The 17,413-nt window shown below is 36.7% G+C and overlaps 1 protein-coding gene across 1 annotated transcript in view; it reads left to right on the top strand.

Annotated features, from left to right (window-relative positions):
- Window positions 1–17,413, top strand: part of TMEFF1 (transmembrane protein with EGF like and two follistatin like domains 1) — a gene marked incomplete at its 5' end in the record, with an annotated part of 109,500 nt that overhangs the window by 64,573 nt on the left and 27,514 nt on the right. The window contains 2 exons of the mRNA XM_083360389.1: window positions 2,353–2,379; window positions 11,083–11,179. Coding sequence (XP_083216515.1) covers window positions 2,353–2,379; window positions 11,083–11,179 — 124 coding nt within the window. The remainder of the gene's footprint in view (window positions 1–2,352; window positions 2,380–11,082; window positions 11,180–17,413) is intronic.

The raw sequence follows: 17,413 nt of genomic DNA, 5'->3' as shown, positions 1-17,413 counted from the left end.
TTAGTCTGTAATAGCAAAAAAAAAAAAAACCAAAACAAAATTCCCATCATGGGTCTTTTGGCTCTTGAAAAACTATCAAATTTATTATTGGATCAAGGGCCTCCCTTATTTCTTTCTAGATATAAGAAAATAAGGCTGGTAAACCAGGGGGAAAGAACCTGAAGATTTCATTCATCATCTTTACTCAGATTTTCAAGGTGACGTGAAGATGATGTAAATCACTAACTAAGAGTTTTTAATTATTTTCATTGATTTTCAAAAGAAAACTGGAATTGACTCGCATTAAGGTAATCAAGTGTAATGCATAAGAACATTTTCCATGCTACATTTGCTCTAGTGGATTTATCTGCGTTCCACAATCTGCAGTGCTTGTTAAAGGTCTTGTATCTCCTCCACTTCAGTTGTATGCTTCCATTTTTAGTAATTGTTTGAAGAAAAAAAGGAGATGAGGAAACTCTACGCCATTTCCATTACTTTAATGCCTGAGTGGTTGCACCGACAAACCTTCAGTGAATAGCTAAGGTTAAATCGTGATATTCCAGAAACAATTTGTACAGTAATTTTAACAATAAAAGTATCTTGGGCTATGGTGTTGGGTGATTTATTGTCATTATGTGCAGCTTAATTAAGTTCTTTGATATGAACTACCTTTCCTTCAGATGTAGAGCTTTTATATGTGTGTGTGTGTGTATGTGTGTGTGTGTGTGTGTGTGTTTCTTACTTGGTTAATATATCACTTATATTTCTCTCATGTTTTTTTGCAAGTAGCTGCCTCATTTTCATTTTAATATCACCGAATGCAGGGTAGAGTATCTCTAGAAGATATTTCTGCCATTACTTAACAACGGCAGAAAAATTCTAAAGGAGGAAAGATCAAGGTACACATGGAAAGAACGAAAAAATAAAATGAGAACAGTTATCTGGGCAAACTTCCATTAAGTCACTGCTGGGTTTATAAAAGTTTCAGGAAATAAATTGCAGTCATTTTGTTGGCTAGTTAATGTTTCTTCCCCTCCTCCTTTTTGTTATGGGAGAAAAAAATTGTTCACCACCGACAGAGCTGTCTTGGAGAATATATGTATCTCATGTATTGGAGTATTGAACTGTGACAGACAAACAAAGCAGTTCTTTATCTGAGGACATTGCAATTATTCCATTGGATGCATGCTGCAGTATCTATTAGTCTTGTTCCCATTATACCTGTGGTTTGGTACCACAGTATTTTGCTGGCTTGATCAAGAGGGAACTGATTTCGAAGTTGTTCTGTCTCTATTATGTCCCCCACCCTCCCGTTTCTCTCTCGTGGGTTGAAGCTAAGTAAAAACAGCTTTTTGACAGTTTTCACCATGAGAATCAATCTTCCACTGGAATTTCTCACATACACATCCAGATACTCATTTTTGTAAGGGGCTAAAAATCTAATCAAATGGGAATGAGTGGGTTAGAAGAAAGTTCTGGCAAAGGTTTCGGTTGCTGGAAGGAAAGGGTCAGTTCCGGTTCATCTGGACTAAGTCAGAACTGCTCCAACCTCCAGTATCATATGTCCAGTTCCTTTCTACATTTGATGCTACAGCTATTGAATAAGCCTCTGAATTGTAGCCTCGGCAGGATATGAAATGGTATGAAGCTGCTGACGGTTAATTGTTGAGTGCCTGCTTTTTGGAAGAGCACAGTGGGAAAAATCTGTGGGATTCCTATAGATTAACTTGTTAATGTATTCATTTTTACTTTATTTTATATATTTTAGAAAAATTACATGGCTGCCCTTCTTACATATGAATTCTGGGCAGCTAAGAACAAAAACAATAGATAAAAATCTCTATAAATCAGGCAAAAACAATTTAAACAATCATAATGGTATGAGCAAATAGAATATAACACATTCAATGACACAGATTCCACCTATAATTTAGTTTTTTTTTAATAAGCCAGTTATATTATTGTAAAAGAACTGAAAGGGAATAATACTGTGAGCCTTAAGAATTCTTAATTACAGTCTGCACTTTCCATCCTTACATGTACATGTTTTCCTCCTACAACAACTTATTGCTCTTCTTTTGGTAGATCATGCTCAGACGAGTTTCATTATCAGTTCCTCCACCACACTTTTTAAACAATGTAGAGAGAGAAATGAATGTGCATTGTATATATAAAAGTATAATGCTAGTTACAATTGAAGGTGACTTCTGAGTTTGGAAAAAAATGAGCAGTTCTTTGTCTATAACTATGCAACTTTATTTTCTCTAGAATACATTTCTAAATGTACAGTAAAAAGGAGAAAGTGCCATCTGAATAATAGTCTCTCTCTCTCTCTCTTTCTGTGTGTTTGTGTATGTCTGTCTCTGTCTCCAGATAATGGCTCTGGATCAGGAGAAGGAGGTAAGTAGTGATCCTTCTGTTCTTTTGTATGATTGCTGAAATCTAGCTTGAAATGTTTGAGTGTTGTAGACAATTTGGCAACAGTACAAGATTCTTTTCCTTTGCACAAATTTCCTAGAATCTCATTTTTCTAAAATCCCTCACTTTCCTTGGAGAGAATGGCTAAAAGAGAGCATTTTTAAATGAGAAATTATGTGCCTGCTTAAAGCACTCTGGTTTAAATTGTAGGAGTCAACATATTTTACTTGGGCCCTTTGTATATCGGTCAGAGATGGACTTGAATAGTAGAGAATATACATACATATATAGCTCAGGGTTGAACTGTTGGGTTTTTACTGTTCTCTGAGCTTAGAAAACTCTTCAAGAAACCCAACAGATATGCACATTTGAGAGACTAAGTAAATATATTTATTAATAAGTAAATTCAGTATATGGGCACATGTTTTTTTAAAAAAACCAGTTTCTAAACCTGCCAGAGGGGCTGAGGGAAGTAAGACTAACAAAGAGTTGTTCAGCTGAGCATTTCAGAATTAGAGATTTGGATAACAAAGTCTTTTTGTTTCCATATGCCCTTTGAGTGAAAGTTTGTACTAGAAATTTGATTTATATTTATTATATTGTTGCTGCCTTGGTGCTTGTTACAGACTACCTAGAGTCTTGTGACAGAAGCAATATTCAGATGGGTGTAATAAATCACTATGTGATGTAAGTTAACTTGGTAATGCATTAACTTCAAAATACTATAGACAGAATTTATACTCTATTTGGATGATGAATATTTTTGGGGGGTTGGAGCATTCAAAGAGAGCCTGAAATTTAATAGAAATTAAATTTTAAATAGCATCCTGTTTCAAATAGCTCTCAGATAGTAGGGTTGGAAAATACATTTGTATAAATCCAGGGAAAATCTTTGCCAGTTGTAAAAAACGTATGTGAAATAGTAGACAAATATTCCAAATTACTAAGGCATTATGTCCCAACTGCAGTTCCTTTCCAACCATTCTTCCTGGAGTGATGGGAGTTGAAGACAAAGATACTATGTATCTTTTATATATGATGTTACTTGGAATGCCTAATTTTCCCTTAATTATTTGAAAGCCAAACTTATATTTGGTCAACAATTCCCTACATTCTTCTCTGACATTAAAACTCAGTGAACTCAATAGATTTTGTTTTCTGAATAAAGGAATCCAGACCGAATGAACAGCTTATGAGCCAGGTGTTGAACAAATCTAGCTATATAATTGATGGATCATAGGACAACAGCAATATAGATCATCTAGGAGGAAGATGAGGAAGGAGTGTTTTTCACTGTATTTTTCTTGGATTACATAAAATAAAGCAAAGTGTCCCTGACTTTTTGCTTTGTTTCTATTATTTTAATTTATGGTCAGCTTTTTTTCTTTTATTGGCGATGCTTTCAGAATTTACCTAGTCTAGTAATAACACCATAAAAATAGGTGAATTATTTTGAACCTTCCTCAACTGGAGCTTTCTGGATATGTTGGACAACATCACTGTTGCCAAGATACTTGTTGGCTAGGAATGACAAGGTTAGCGGTCTGGCACATCTGAAAAGCTACGAAGGGCTGAAATGAGTTTTCCAAACAATGTTGGAGGGAAGAGCATTTTTGTGCCAGGATGGTTGGCCTAAAAGTTCATTGATTATTCTAGTTTTTGATGATTTGGCGGAACTGTATATAGAGAATTATTCTGCCTATGTTATTTATAACATTGAATCATTGGTTAGGGCTAAATGCAGATGTCTGAGTATATCCAAATGAAGCTTAAAACTTTATGCAATTCCTGGGTGTGTGGGTTAAGGATCTCAGCAGAGCTTAATTTCCTTTTATTAAAATAAAAAAATCCTGGGGAAGAATTATGTTCATATAAGCTTACAATGAACTTTACATTCTGCTGCCTTTATTCTAATCTATAAAAGTAGTCTCAAGTTATTTTCCCAGCCACGTAGAAAGAGGAGGAGAGAAGAAACCCACAGATTTGACCCTGAGTCTTATTCTCACTAGCAGTCCTTTGAAACTGCTAGTGGTGGTGATGGGAAGCATTGTCTGTATAATGATGCCTGGTCCTAATTCTCTTTATTCTTCTTGGTCTTTTGTGCTATGTGAAACAGCAAAATGAGCCTGCTTAAATCATAGCCCAAAGACGAGACAAAATTAGAATCATAGGTACTAGGTACAGAGGGAGGGCTGTTAATCTGATCTGGTAATGCTAAATAACAAATAAAGCCAGGTACGCTTTCACTTTAGGCTTACCAGCATAACACATTACATATGAACCAGCCTCCCGCAGAAACACAGCTTTGCTAAAAGAATATCAGCATGGCTTCCTTCAAAATGCATTTTCCATTCATCTTGTCTTTTTTCCATCTCTCAGAAGACAGCTAAGAAACATACATGATCTGACCACTAAGATTATTGGAACAAATATCTAGGATGTGGCCCAGCACTCCTACATTCTGTGTTTCTTAAGTAGAGTAAGGGCTCATTGCCAGCAGTTTAATTCTTGATTCTTTTTATGTGTGCCTATTTACCTAAATAAACTTTAAATTAAATACTTAAGAACTATCCCAGATTTAACTGAGGACAGATGGTAATTGATCAGTCTAGGCTTTCGAGCTGGTGAAATGATATGCTTGCAATACAGATAGCCATGCTAATTGTTATTAAAATAATTTGTTTTGTGGAGTCGTTGATGCTGTCTGAGCATGGATATTTGCTTGCAGATGTTTCATTACCCAACTAGGTGACATCATGAGTGCCAGGGAGTTTGGTTTTGCTGCCTATTTATATACCCTGGTTGCCCTGCCAGTTTTGGTAGGGGTGTGTCCTTGATAGTTCTTTGATTAGGATATTGCTTTCTGCTTGATTGTCTGGTGTTGATCCTTGTTTATCTGGGTGTAGGCTGACACCTTTGTTGTACCGGTAATAAAGGAACAATAGAGAAGACACATGAAACCATCAACAACACCTTCAGAAGGGAAGAAGAAAACAACAACAACAACAACACACTACCCATCAGCAAAGGAAACAATGGCAAATTAGAAATGCATCAAAAAAACAACTCACACTAACCAAGTATTCCATTACTAAAGTAACAATGCAACCTCCCTCAATTTGTAAGAACATTATCTAGATGAGTACAAACCCACTGTAGTATCCCAGAATCCTGAAAAAGGAAACAGCCTATATATTTATTAAATTTATACGCTGCCCATTTTCCCAACAAGGTGATTAGGTGGCTTATAATCCATAAAAAGATAAATAGAAAAAGAATTAAAAATTTAAAAACTGTGCAAAGAACTAGAACCAAGGAGATGGATGGAGAGCCTTATACAACAGCTTCCAACAAAATGAATACCCATACATCTGTATCAAAAAGTACCTGACACTTAACCCTTTACAACATAACCAAAGCAAGCTATGAAAAGGATAACATTACCATACATCAAAAATATTTCAGAAACAACCAACAGACTGTTACAAACGCACTGCATCATCATAGCACACAAGCCAACTAAAGGCCTTCAAAACATCTTGGTAAACCAAAAGATCCAGACTCCAGGGAGTCATCTAAACATTACAGTATAAAGACTGTAATAGTCACTATGTAGGGCCAAAAACAGAAGACTAGTAGTGCGTATCCCTGAACACCAACTAGCAGTCAGAAGATATGATGAAAACTCCTTAATCTCATAACGCATGGACAGATCAGCCATCAGTAGACACATGGAAATAAACAACATTTAAACAACATTCTAAACAGACAATTAAAAAGCTAAGAAGGAAACAAAAAGATCAGAACACATTACTCTAGCAGCCTATATTCAGATAAGCAAGGAAACACCTGACAATCAAGCAGCATACTCTCATTGAGGAACTACTATCCCATGCCCCCATCAATACTAGTAGGGCAAGCTACTGTATATAAACAGGGAGTAAATCCCACACTTGCTAGCGCTGGTAATGTTACCTAGTTGGGTAATGAAACATTTGCAAGAACACAACCACATTCAGAGAGTGCCAAGAGCTGCACAGTTCAACCCTGAGCTACATGTATTCTCTTCTATTGGATAATTTGTTTTGGATTCCTTATTTCTAAAATCCAGTCACGGAAGTATTGTAGAGAGGCTGTGGCAGATTGCTTTGACTGATTAATAAATTGATAAACATCATGTCCTATACAGCTGACTGCCATCTGTCACACTTTACAAAACAATTATTAAAAGATTAGATTTACATATTTCTATGAATATATACAGTATAGTGAAACATAGAAGTTTTAGACATTTTAAACATTTGAAAAGGTACATTTTGAAGTGATTTTCTAATTAGAAATAGAATATTATGATCCTCTCAAGTGAAATGTTGTACAATCTACTAAGAATTGATATAGCATAAGTCTTGAAAGTTTGGATTAAAACCGAAAAGCTTCCGTTCAGATTTTGCCATTGCTATTCAACATAATTCACTTACTAATCCCCACCCAGGGGGAATTACTGTTTTTTTTATATCTCATGCTATACTAGAATAAATAAATGAATGACTGAACACACACACACATAGACACAAGAGCAAAGTATAATATTTATTAATAATAAATACTGAAGCATCCGATTGTTTCAGTCAATCACAGTTGTAGAGTTGGAAAGGACCATTGGAATAATCTAATGCAACTCTACAATGTGCAGGAAAACTAATTAGATTATCCATGAGAAATGTCTGTCTTGTCCCAACTAGCGATGGAGAACCTTCATAGTTCAAATGCTCTGCTACTGTCCAGACATTTTAGTTAGAGAGTTTACATATACATATACATATACATATACATATACATATACATATATATACATATCTATCTATCTATCTATCTATCTATCTATCTATCTATCTATCTATCTATCTATCTATCTATCTATCTATCTATCTATCTACACACACACATATATATAAAATTTTAAATGAAATCTATATAAAATTTTAAATGAAATCTAGGTAGCTGCAACTTATGCTTTTTATTCCTCATCCTAGTAGTGTCTGTGGGCATAGAAAACAGTTCTTTATCATCTTACCTATAGCTTCTTTTTATGAAGATGGCTTTCATGCCTCTTCTAAACTTTCTTTTCTTCAGACCGAAAATCCAAATTTTCTTCAGCCAATCTTCATAGGACATTACTTCAAATTCCTGTGTCTTCTTTCTGGCCATTCTTTGAACCGCTCTAACATATTAATAACCTTTTATAAAGGCAATGCTCAGAACGGTGAGCTGTGATTGTCTACTCAAGTGTTGAATAAAGAAAGGAATATACTGATTTCATGTATCTTCAGTGCAGTGCTTCTAATGTAGCTTACAACTATTTTAACTCTTTTAGAAATTGTCCCATCCTTTTTTTTCAGCTTGTTGTCAGTGGCCACATCCAAGCTCTTCTCAGATGTTTTCTTTCCCAACCACATTTTCCCCATCTTGTTACTCGTCCCAGCTTCTGGCAACCTAGCAGTTCGAAAGCACGTAAAAAATGCAAGTAGAAAAATAGGGACCACTATGGTAGGAAGGTAACAGCGTTCCGTGCGCCTTTGGCGTCTAGTCATGCCGGCCACATGACCACGGAGACGTCCTCGGTCAAGCACTGACTCTTCAGCTTTGAAACGGAGATGAGCACAGGCCCCTAGAGTTGGAAACGACTAGCACGCATGTGCGGGGGAACCTTTACCTTTACCTTTAAATATAATCTCAACATGCATTGTTATTCTTAGTCCAGTTTTCAAAGTTGTTCAGATCAACTATGTTCTCTTTCAGTTACCTGGGTTTTTGCTAGACCTCCCACTTTGTATAATGTACAAATTGATATGCAATCCATTAAATCCAGCTTGTTAATAAACTTGGCTCCAAGACTGATTCTTATAGGATGAACATGTGACTGCTCTCTAGCTTGATATAGAGCCATTCATGCTGAATGCGATTAATTCTGGATGCAGTTGCCAGCCAGCTGTTGAGCCACCTTACTATATTGTTATCCAAATCAGCAGCTTGTTAATGAGAATGCCATGTGAATCTTTGTCAAAAACTCTGCAGAAACCAGGGTAGATTATATACACAGTTTTTCCCCTGTCCAGTAGAAGAGTTACTTTATCTGAGGGGGAAACAAAATTTGTCACATATGATTTATTTTTGATAAAATCATGGTGGGTCTTAGCAGTCACAGCATTAACTTACAGATGATTACAAATAGGCTATTTTATTACCTGTTCTAATATCTTTCTAGAGATTACTGTTAGGTTCACTGGCCCACCAGGGTCCTCTTTTTTCCTTTCATGAAAAGAGGAGCTACATCTGTTCTTCTCCAATCCTCTGGGCCCTTTCCAGTTCGCCAGGACTCCTCAGTGGACAAGGTTCTGCAGAGCACTTCAGTTCCTTTGATATCCCAGGATGCATTTATTTCCTAAGGTTCTAGGAATTTGAAGCTAAACATTCCTTTACTACAGCATTACTGATTTACATCCTTCCCAGCCATTCCTGTGACATTGTTGACCTTTGACAAAGCTTTGTGCCTGAAGGTTTTGTCTGATCTTTGGAATTCTTTTTCTGTGGCTCGTTCTTTAGTTCTGACAATGTAATCAGTGAGATTTAAAAGCAGTTAGCACTCTTGAGTTTCTAGATTTTATTTATGAAGATACAGGGTGAAGTGAGCACAGAGTATTCTAACCAGCTCCTGGTAAGTTATGTTCATTTGTCAGAACGCTGGCCAATTACTGAAAAAAAAAGTCAGGAGTATTGCCATTTAATTATTTTAAAATTCGAATAGTGGTAATGCCCATTATTAGTTATATTAAATATTTTTTAATATTTTGCATTCTCCTGTGATACCCTCTATCGAATATTTGTTGCAGACCAACTGTTTGTAAGATTTGTGTCTGCCACTTACACTGCTACCAGCAGTGAAATGGAAGTTTATGGTTATGTGCAAGAGACATTCCATTTTTGAAATTAACTACAGCTTCACAGGAAACAAAAAAGAGTATGTGAGCTTGTGAGGGTGGAGGAATAGGGTTGATCATTTATCACTTGGAGTTAGATCAAAGTTTTTCAATCTGGGCAACTTTAAGAGGCCTGGAGTTCAACTTCTCCAACCGGCTTTCTGGCTGGAGAAGTCTGGAAGTTGAAGTCCAGACATCTTAAAGTTGCCAAGGTTGAGAAATACTTGAGTTGGCTATTTGTTTCCACCAGTTCTATGTATAAACAAGGCTGAAATGAGTTTTGCCTATGAATTGGTAAGCACAGTTTTGTGGATTCACATCTTTGCCTCAGATAACTCGCAAAATATCGCTGATTTTCCCATTATTATTTTTTTAACTTTATGTTCATATATTATATACTACTAAACATAGAACGTAAGGCTGGGAGAGACCTCAGAGGTCTTCTAGTCCAAGCCAAACATATACTGATGTTTGTATTATAAATTCCTGATGAAATGAATCAGAGGCAAATTTATCATGAATTTTTTCTTGCTGTTTGCTGACATAAGTTTTCAAGTTCAGCAAGCTTGTTAAACAAAACAAAGCCAAAAAACAAAAAACGAAACAAGTTAAACAAAACAGGCCAGAAAAACCCCTTCTTGATGAAGTCTTAGGAATAATGGCATAGGGAAAAACAGATCAGTAATCCATTTTTACATTCTTATTCATATTATGATAATGTCTAATATAATTTTATTATAGCCATTGTGTCACAATAGTTTAAAGCATACTGTTATGTGTACATTTAAGTGCATCACCCAGTTTAATGGAAAGAAGTTGAACACATAGCTCTCCCAAATGAAACCAGTGACATTTAAAATAATTTATCTTCAGCTCAGTTATGTGCTATATTATTATTACTAACATAAGGAACTAAGTTAAAGGGTATGGGATTTGTATAATTCTAAAAAAAGGGGGGGATTGGCTGTTATTTCAAGGTAATAACCTGACATTCACTATTATGTCTAGGGCTAGGTATTTCAGCTGTGGTGGATACACTTCAGTAAAACTTTTTACAGCCATACATCCTTAGGCCCTTTATGTTTTTATGAATTGTTGTTCTAGACATTTAGATTCTGTCAGGACCATAGACTATATACAACATGTCATACAGTGAATTACGAATAGGACTTTTTGAAGAATTTGTTTATCCCGCCTTCAATACTTTACAAGTAATTCAAGGTAGCGAACTTACATAATACTTCTTCCTCCTCCTCTTTTCCCCACAACAAGCACACTGTCAGGTGGGTTGGACTGAGAGAGACTGACAGGACCAAAGCCATCAAGTTGGCTTTCATGCCTAAGGTGGGACTAGAATTTGTTAGAATGATGAGAAATAAGTAATAGAAGTAGGATGACTAATGTTATTTAATCTATGTCAGAAGTCCCCAACCTTTTGGGCTACAGGGACTGGTTCTGTGGAGAGAGGTTTTTCTGTAGATCGGAGGGTGTGTGGTTTTGTGTGCTGCCTGCATCCCGTGGATGGGGCTTTGCTTGTTTGTGCGGACCGGTTGCTGGCATGCCGCGGCCTGGTATTGGTCCACGGACCAGGGGTTGGGGACCCCTGATCTATGTCTATAGAGAAGTATGACATGTATAATATGAAAAATATTTTAAACTCTTTTAGAAATCTTCATTAGATAATACCGTTGATGTGGCTTTGTTTTAGAGTATGAAGGATCTGGAACAGACGTTCATAGAAAACATTCCAAATGTGGAGTGTGCAAGTACAGAGCTGAGTGTGATGAAGATGCAGAAAATGTTGGGTAAGTAATTTCCCCCAAAGGCACAAGCTACCTTCTCCTAGTAGTTAAGATGGCCACTGATATGAACTGGTCCCAGCTTTTGTTAACGCAGACCCTTCTTTTGAAGAATTCAGCCTATTTTGAGCTCTGAAAAGCAGTATGTTTCCAGTTTAATAGCAACAACTGTAAGAATGTATTATCTGATGTATTTCTTGATGAAGAAATATATTACTGACCTCTCACATTATAAAAAAATTAAGCTCATTTTTAAATAATTGTATAATGAAATCAGGAAAAAAGGTTAGACTCGCAATTACCTAGTACAGAATAGCATTGTATACACATAAAACCTTTCTAAGTGTGTCTATTTGAAAAAATAGAAATGGTTCTCAATCTGTTGCTTTGAAGCTGGAAGCTGAAAGGGGATTGTATTCCTTATGTCATCTGCTGAATGAGTTATCCATTTTCCTGGGATAAAATCACAAGTGAAATCTGGATCAAGGATGCTTCATGTAGCTGTCTCTTCTGTCACAAAGTTGGTGTTAATGGTGGTGGTTATGACAAGTTATTTGCTCAGTTCAAATGTTATGGATTTATGCACTAATATGTTCCTTGGATTAATTGACCAACCATATGGCCTAGCAGCATAGCCCTTCTCAGGGCTCTCATTCTGGAAATAAGGGATGGAATTTGATCTTTGTAACAACTACTTCTTGAAAGGCCTTGTGCCTCCAGAAAGGTTTCTCTGGAAATTTCAGACTGTCTGGAGCAGCCTGAAGGAGGAAAAAGGAATCAGCTGTGATTGGCTATGCTCACTACTTCTACCAATCATGAGCAACCGCAGTCTCTTGGATATCTCGGTGAACAGAATAATTTATGGAGTGGCCAGCATATATACACATATATACATGCACACACACACACACACACTCACACACACAGACACACACATATACAGACATACAGATCTGCATATCCATGGGTGTATAGATGTGGAAGAAGTGAAATTTAAAGATAACAGCTTGCTGTGCCCAGTGATGTATTTTTTTTAAAAAAAAACAACAACAACCCAACTTGATGAAAAGCATATAAATGCTCTGAGAGTTAAAGGATGAAGAATTTTATTCCAACTGCCTGCCTATCATTGCAGAACATCGCTTTTCTAAAATCTATTGAAGCATTCAGCCATTATGAGGGAGTCATCTCAAGCAGCATTCTGGGAAGTATTATTCATACTAACTGGTGCAAACTTGCATTTTTCATTCCTAGCAGTAGGCTGCAATTAGACTGTCAGCTATACCAGAACTCATTACATTCAGCACAGAGATACAAACAATCACACTTATTATCATTTCCCCCCCTTTCCTTTAACTTCTATTGAGCTTATTAAGGGAAAGAGGTGACTTTTGAGCAGGTGGTTGTCATGAGCTGCACAGCACAGTTGGAAAATTAACATTTGGATAGATTCAGATGAGTACAGTGTGTGACATTACTGCGTATAAATATGTGAGCGAATCACAAGGAGAAAATATCACTAAAATATCATTTCTTCCTTGGTTTCCATTTCTGGTATAAATAAACAATAGATAATGTAGCTTCTGGGAGAAACGAATTAGGTTATATAAAACATTTCCAAATACGCCAAAGCCTTATAGATTGCATAAACCCTCTCGAGTTACAATATCTTAATGCGCATCTCTTAACAGCAAATCTTCTTCTTGGCATAAATCACTACGTTGAGTGATGCTGAGAATCTGATCAGAGGGAGAGAGAACTAGCTTTAGAAGGGGCACAGATAATTAGTTCTTGCACTGGTTACTTCATCAGAAAGAAAAAGACACTGATAATTTTAGCTCCCTGTCATACCCACACAGCAACACCCTTTCCGCACAACTACAGTTACAGCGCTCTCGACAACAAGTTGAGCACACAAAGTGGGACAGATTATGTCTTGGGATTCATTGACTACCTGCCCCGTGACATTTCCCATGTATAATAATAAATAAACCTTTATTGTCAAAGTACATGTAAGGAATGAACTTGAGACAAATATTGCCTACAATGAATACGCTTTATTGGTCTGGTATCTATGGTTTTGGCTGGTTGCTTCAGGTAAAGAAATAGAGCTTTCCTGGCTCTAATTCAGTTTTCCACTTAGTTTTTGGACTCAGACAAAGTTTGCAGTAGGGAAGCTATTGGTGGATGGTAGTGAAAGTGCTCCATAAACTTTCTTCACCCTGATTGTTAGCCCTTCTCTTAGAATTCACACTTGGGTCTGGAACCTAGTATCAGTATATCTTTTGGGTAAAGATTCCTTACCTTTACGAAGTATTTAATTTCAATTTCTAAGAACTGAGACAACAGACTAAATATTTATTTATTTATTATTTGGATTTATATACCGCTCCTCTCCCGAAGGACTCGGGGCGGTATATAAATATGAAACTTCAACAATCAGATCTCCCTCCTTCCCCACCATTTTTATCCAGAGTTTTCTATTTCTTCTCTTTCTTACTTCTTTGGATGGACCATCTACCCTCTATCTAGGATTCGTAAGCTGTGGAATGACAGCTAAAATCTTCATAGATAGCTCTTTTTATTTCCATATTATAACAAGATAGCTGAACCTATTGTAACTAGAAACAGTACAGGTAATCCTCAATTTTTAAGCACAATTGAGTCCAAAATTTATGTTGCTAAGCGAGAAGTGGGGTTTGCCCCATTTGATGACCTTTTGTGCCATAGTTGTTAATCATTGTAGTTGTTAGTAACAGGGTTGTTAAGTGAATCTAGCTTCCCCATTGTCTTTGCTTGTCAGAAGATCACAAAAGGTGATCACATAACCCCGGGACACGGTGACCGTTATAAATATGAGTCAGTTGCTAAGCATTTGAATCTTGATCTCATAATTAAGGGGATGCTGCAATGGTTGCCAGTGTGAAAAACAGTCTTAAGTCACTTTTTTCAGTGCTGTTGTAACTTTAAATGGTCATTAAATGAACTGGCTAGATCCTTGGCTCCTCACTTTACAATCATATTTCCTTCAAATGTCTGAAAGCTGCAGTGTCTCCTTGTTTTCCCTCAAGAGAAAGGTGATTTGGGGGACAAGCCTTGCCACTAGAATCAGAAGTGACTGTGGTATTAAGGGCAGGGCTTTTAAATGTGAACAAAATCTGAGCAGAGATGCTGCCATTGTCCATGCAGATTAAGGAACAAGTTTCTTGACACATACTTTTCTGTTACCCTATTTACACATGCTGTTTCCATGTGCACATAAAATTTGTCAGTTATATTTGGTTTGTTATTTTCCAAGTGCAAGGAGGATTCTTTAAATGTATTTGTCTTCCTGATCCTGTAATAATGTTAACTACCTGAATTTTTATTGCTGAACTAAATACTTTTGGATAGAGAGTTGCTGAAACATTACTATAACATAAGGCCTACTGAAATTTGCTTTCCTTTTGGCATCTATATTTCAAAAGCCAGCTGTGTCAACAATAATTTGATTCATCTTTTCAAATGTGGCTTTTTAAAAATAATTCTTTAAGAAACTTTAAGAAATGGCACCATCTTTTCCTAGTACATGAACAAGTGAACATGCAATATTAATTTGCAATGTGCTTTGTACATACTTTGCACATTTTTAAATGGAACATTGATTTGTCAACCCCAAAACATTCCAGAACTAAAAAATAGAACATCTGATCAGATTTGCAATTCTAGGATTTGGTTATTTCAAGACAGTGTATACAGAATGTATTCTTGTTGACATAGAAGCAGATATCATAGGCTACTTTGTCCTGGGTGTTCCCAGATGACAGCACCTCATGACTCCTAGCAGTGTCATGTGTTATACTAAGGATAGTTTCAAAAGACCTGTGTAATATGTGGATCTGTCTGTGGGATAAATATAAAACTGCTACCGTGTTTGTTTCAGTTATGTTTGGGATGGAATGGGAGAACTCACCATGGCCAACTTGCTGCAGTCAACTCACCTCTGCCAATTCGCCATGGACAACTCACCATGGGATAACTTGCCTTGGGACAATTCAACAATGTTATTTAATTATTTAAAATAATTTAAAAAATTGTTTTAATTTTTGCCATTCACGTTTCACTTTGGTCCCTCCTTTTGTATCCTTTATTTAGTGATTCTATTCCATTATTTCTTTGATATTATGTAACATTTGTCCCACGCAAGTTGTCCTGTGGTGAGTTGGCTGTAGTGAGTTGGCCGCGGCAAGTTGGCTGTGGCAAGTTGGCCGTGGTGAATTGGCCATGGCAAGTTGACCTAGACCCTGTTTGGGAAGCAAATAAGAATCAGTCTCATGAATGGCTTGGCCAAGTCTTCATTTATCTTCTTACTTTTTATAGCTGTTTTTGCTTTGCACCTTTATGAATTGATCTTTCTATAGAGACTAGGTATAATGTATAGGCTGGGAATGTACATATTACTGTCAATGTATGAAATTAGGTTTTTTATAAAATGCCTAGGAAATCTATAAAATGCCAAAAATGGGACATCACACTAAAATGCCATTCTAGCCTTCCTTGTTGCATCAATAGGTCAGTACTAGTCTGTCTGTCTGTCTGTCTCTCTCTCTCTCTCTCTCTCTCTCTCTCTCTGACTCAATTTTGCATTTCTTCTTTCATTGTCAATTGCTTTAAATAAAGGGTTAAGGTTATCTACTTTGCGTAATAGTTCTTGTCATTCTGCATAATGCCTAGATATTATATACAATTAGAGATGATGGAAAATATGGGAAATATTTATAGCTCGGGTGGCAGATGTTGTTGATGGTTTGTTCTCCGAGCTTCTTCACCCAAAGTTCAACTGAAGATATTACCTACCCTGGTGATGAACTGTTCAGAAGCCAAACAGCAAGCTTGGATAACAAACCACCACCAATATATTATATACTGCTCAAAAAAAATAAAGGGAACACTTAAACAACACAGTGTACTGTATTTAATAGTAGGATATCTTATCTTGTGTTCCCTTTATTTTTTTGAGCAGTATATATAATGCCTAGAGAAAGTATATAGCATATTAAAATAACACAGATATTTCATACTTTGTCTAAAAACACCACATATTTCCTAGGCATTCTAATGAATGCCAGCTTTTTACATATTGCCGGTAACGTATATTTGCTGAATAGTCAGTAATGGTGCCTAACTAGTTTAATAACCTTGTTGGCACCTCATGCTGAACCAAAAACAAATAAGGCTCACTGTAGTTTGATGTTACATTTGAACCTGGCTGCAGAATTCCAGGCATCTTTTAGCCAGCTTCTCTCTGCAAAATCTATCTCAGAAGGTTGTTGAGTTGGATATTGCCTTGAACTCCTGGGATGTAAAAGCAGGTTGCACATATCACAAAGAAATCCACATATTGTTCAAGGGAAATATTTGTTCTGTTCTACGAAGGTCCAAGTAATGAGCATTACTGCATCCTTCTTTGCTTGCCCCTCTCCGGGTGGGCATTTGAGCAAATTATGCCACTCTGCTCAGGGACCTGTTGTTTCCAATTACCCTTCAATGACACTGACAGGGTTGAATGGCACAGCTGGAAGCTGGTGACTGGATGTATCCATGGCAACCCTTGGGATGGAACATCACCTCTTTCAAGGCAGCTTTGGTTGCTTACTGAGAAAAAGAAACCAATATTTCATCACAAGCTGATTTGTTTTTAAAATAGGTAACTGTAGAACTTTACACTGCTGCTGGACAAAGATTTTAGTTGTTGTGGGGAATAACTGCCCTAGTCAAATGTATTGCCCCACTCCCATGCTCACTAAGTCCTGGGTGGAATGCTCTTTAACTTCATCTGCATTATTGTAGGTAATTTCCAGAGTAATTTGCACCCAGCACCCTCCCAGTCAGTCCCTGTGCCTCAATCAGAGCAGCAACATACACTATTCAATACAGCTTACAGGTCAGCAACCCTCAGTTCAGTTTTTCTTTAATGTATAAGGGATCAATCAATAAGTCAAAAGGCATAGAACTTTCAAGAGCCACATGGAAACAGTTAATTAGCGTGGACATTCTCAAAACCTTTGGATGATCTAGTTTTAACTCTTTCAACAGCAGAATAAAGATGAAAATAGGATACCAGGTCATCCCTTCTCTGTTCTGTATCATTAAACAGTTTGATGGATGTGGATATATCCCAACAAGTCCCTCATGCCTACCAATAGCAAATGAGAGAAAGTGACTGAAATTGCTGAAAACATTGGGTGTGCATATTTCCTT

Source organism: Vipera ursinii (assembly GCF_947247035.1).
Source record: "Vipera ursinii genome assembly, chromosome: 3".
Lineage (NCBI taxonomy): Eukaryota > Metazoa > Chordata > Lepidosauria > Squamata > Viperidae > Vipera > Vipera ursinii.
Note: the sequence above shows the minus strand (reverse complement) of the source record. Positions and strands in the feature narration are given on the sequence as shown.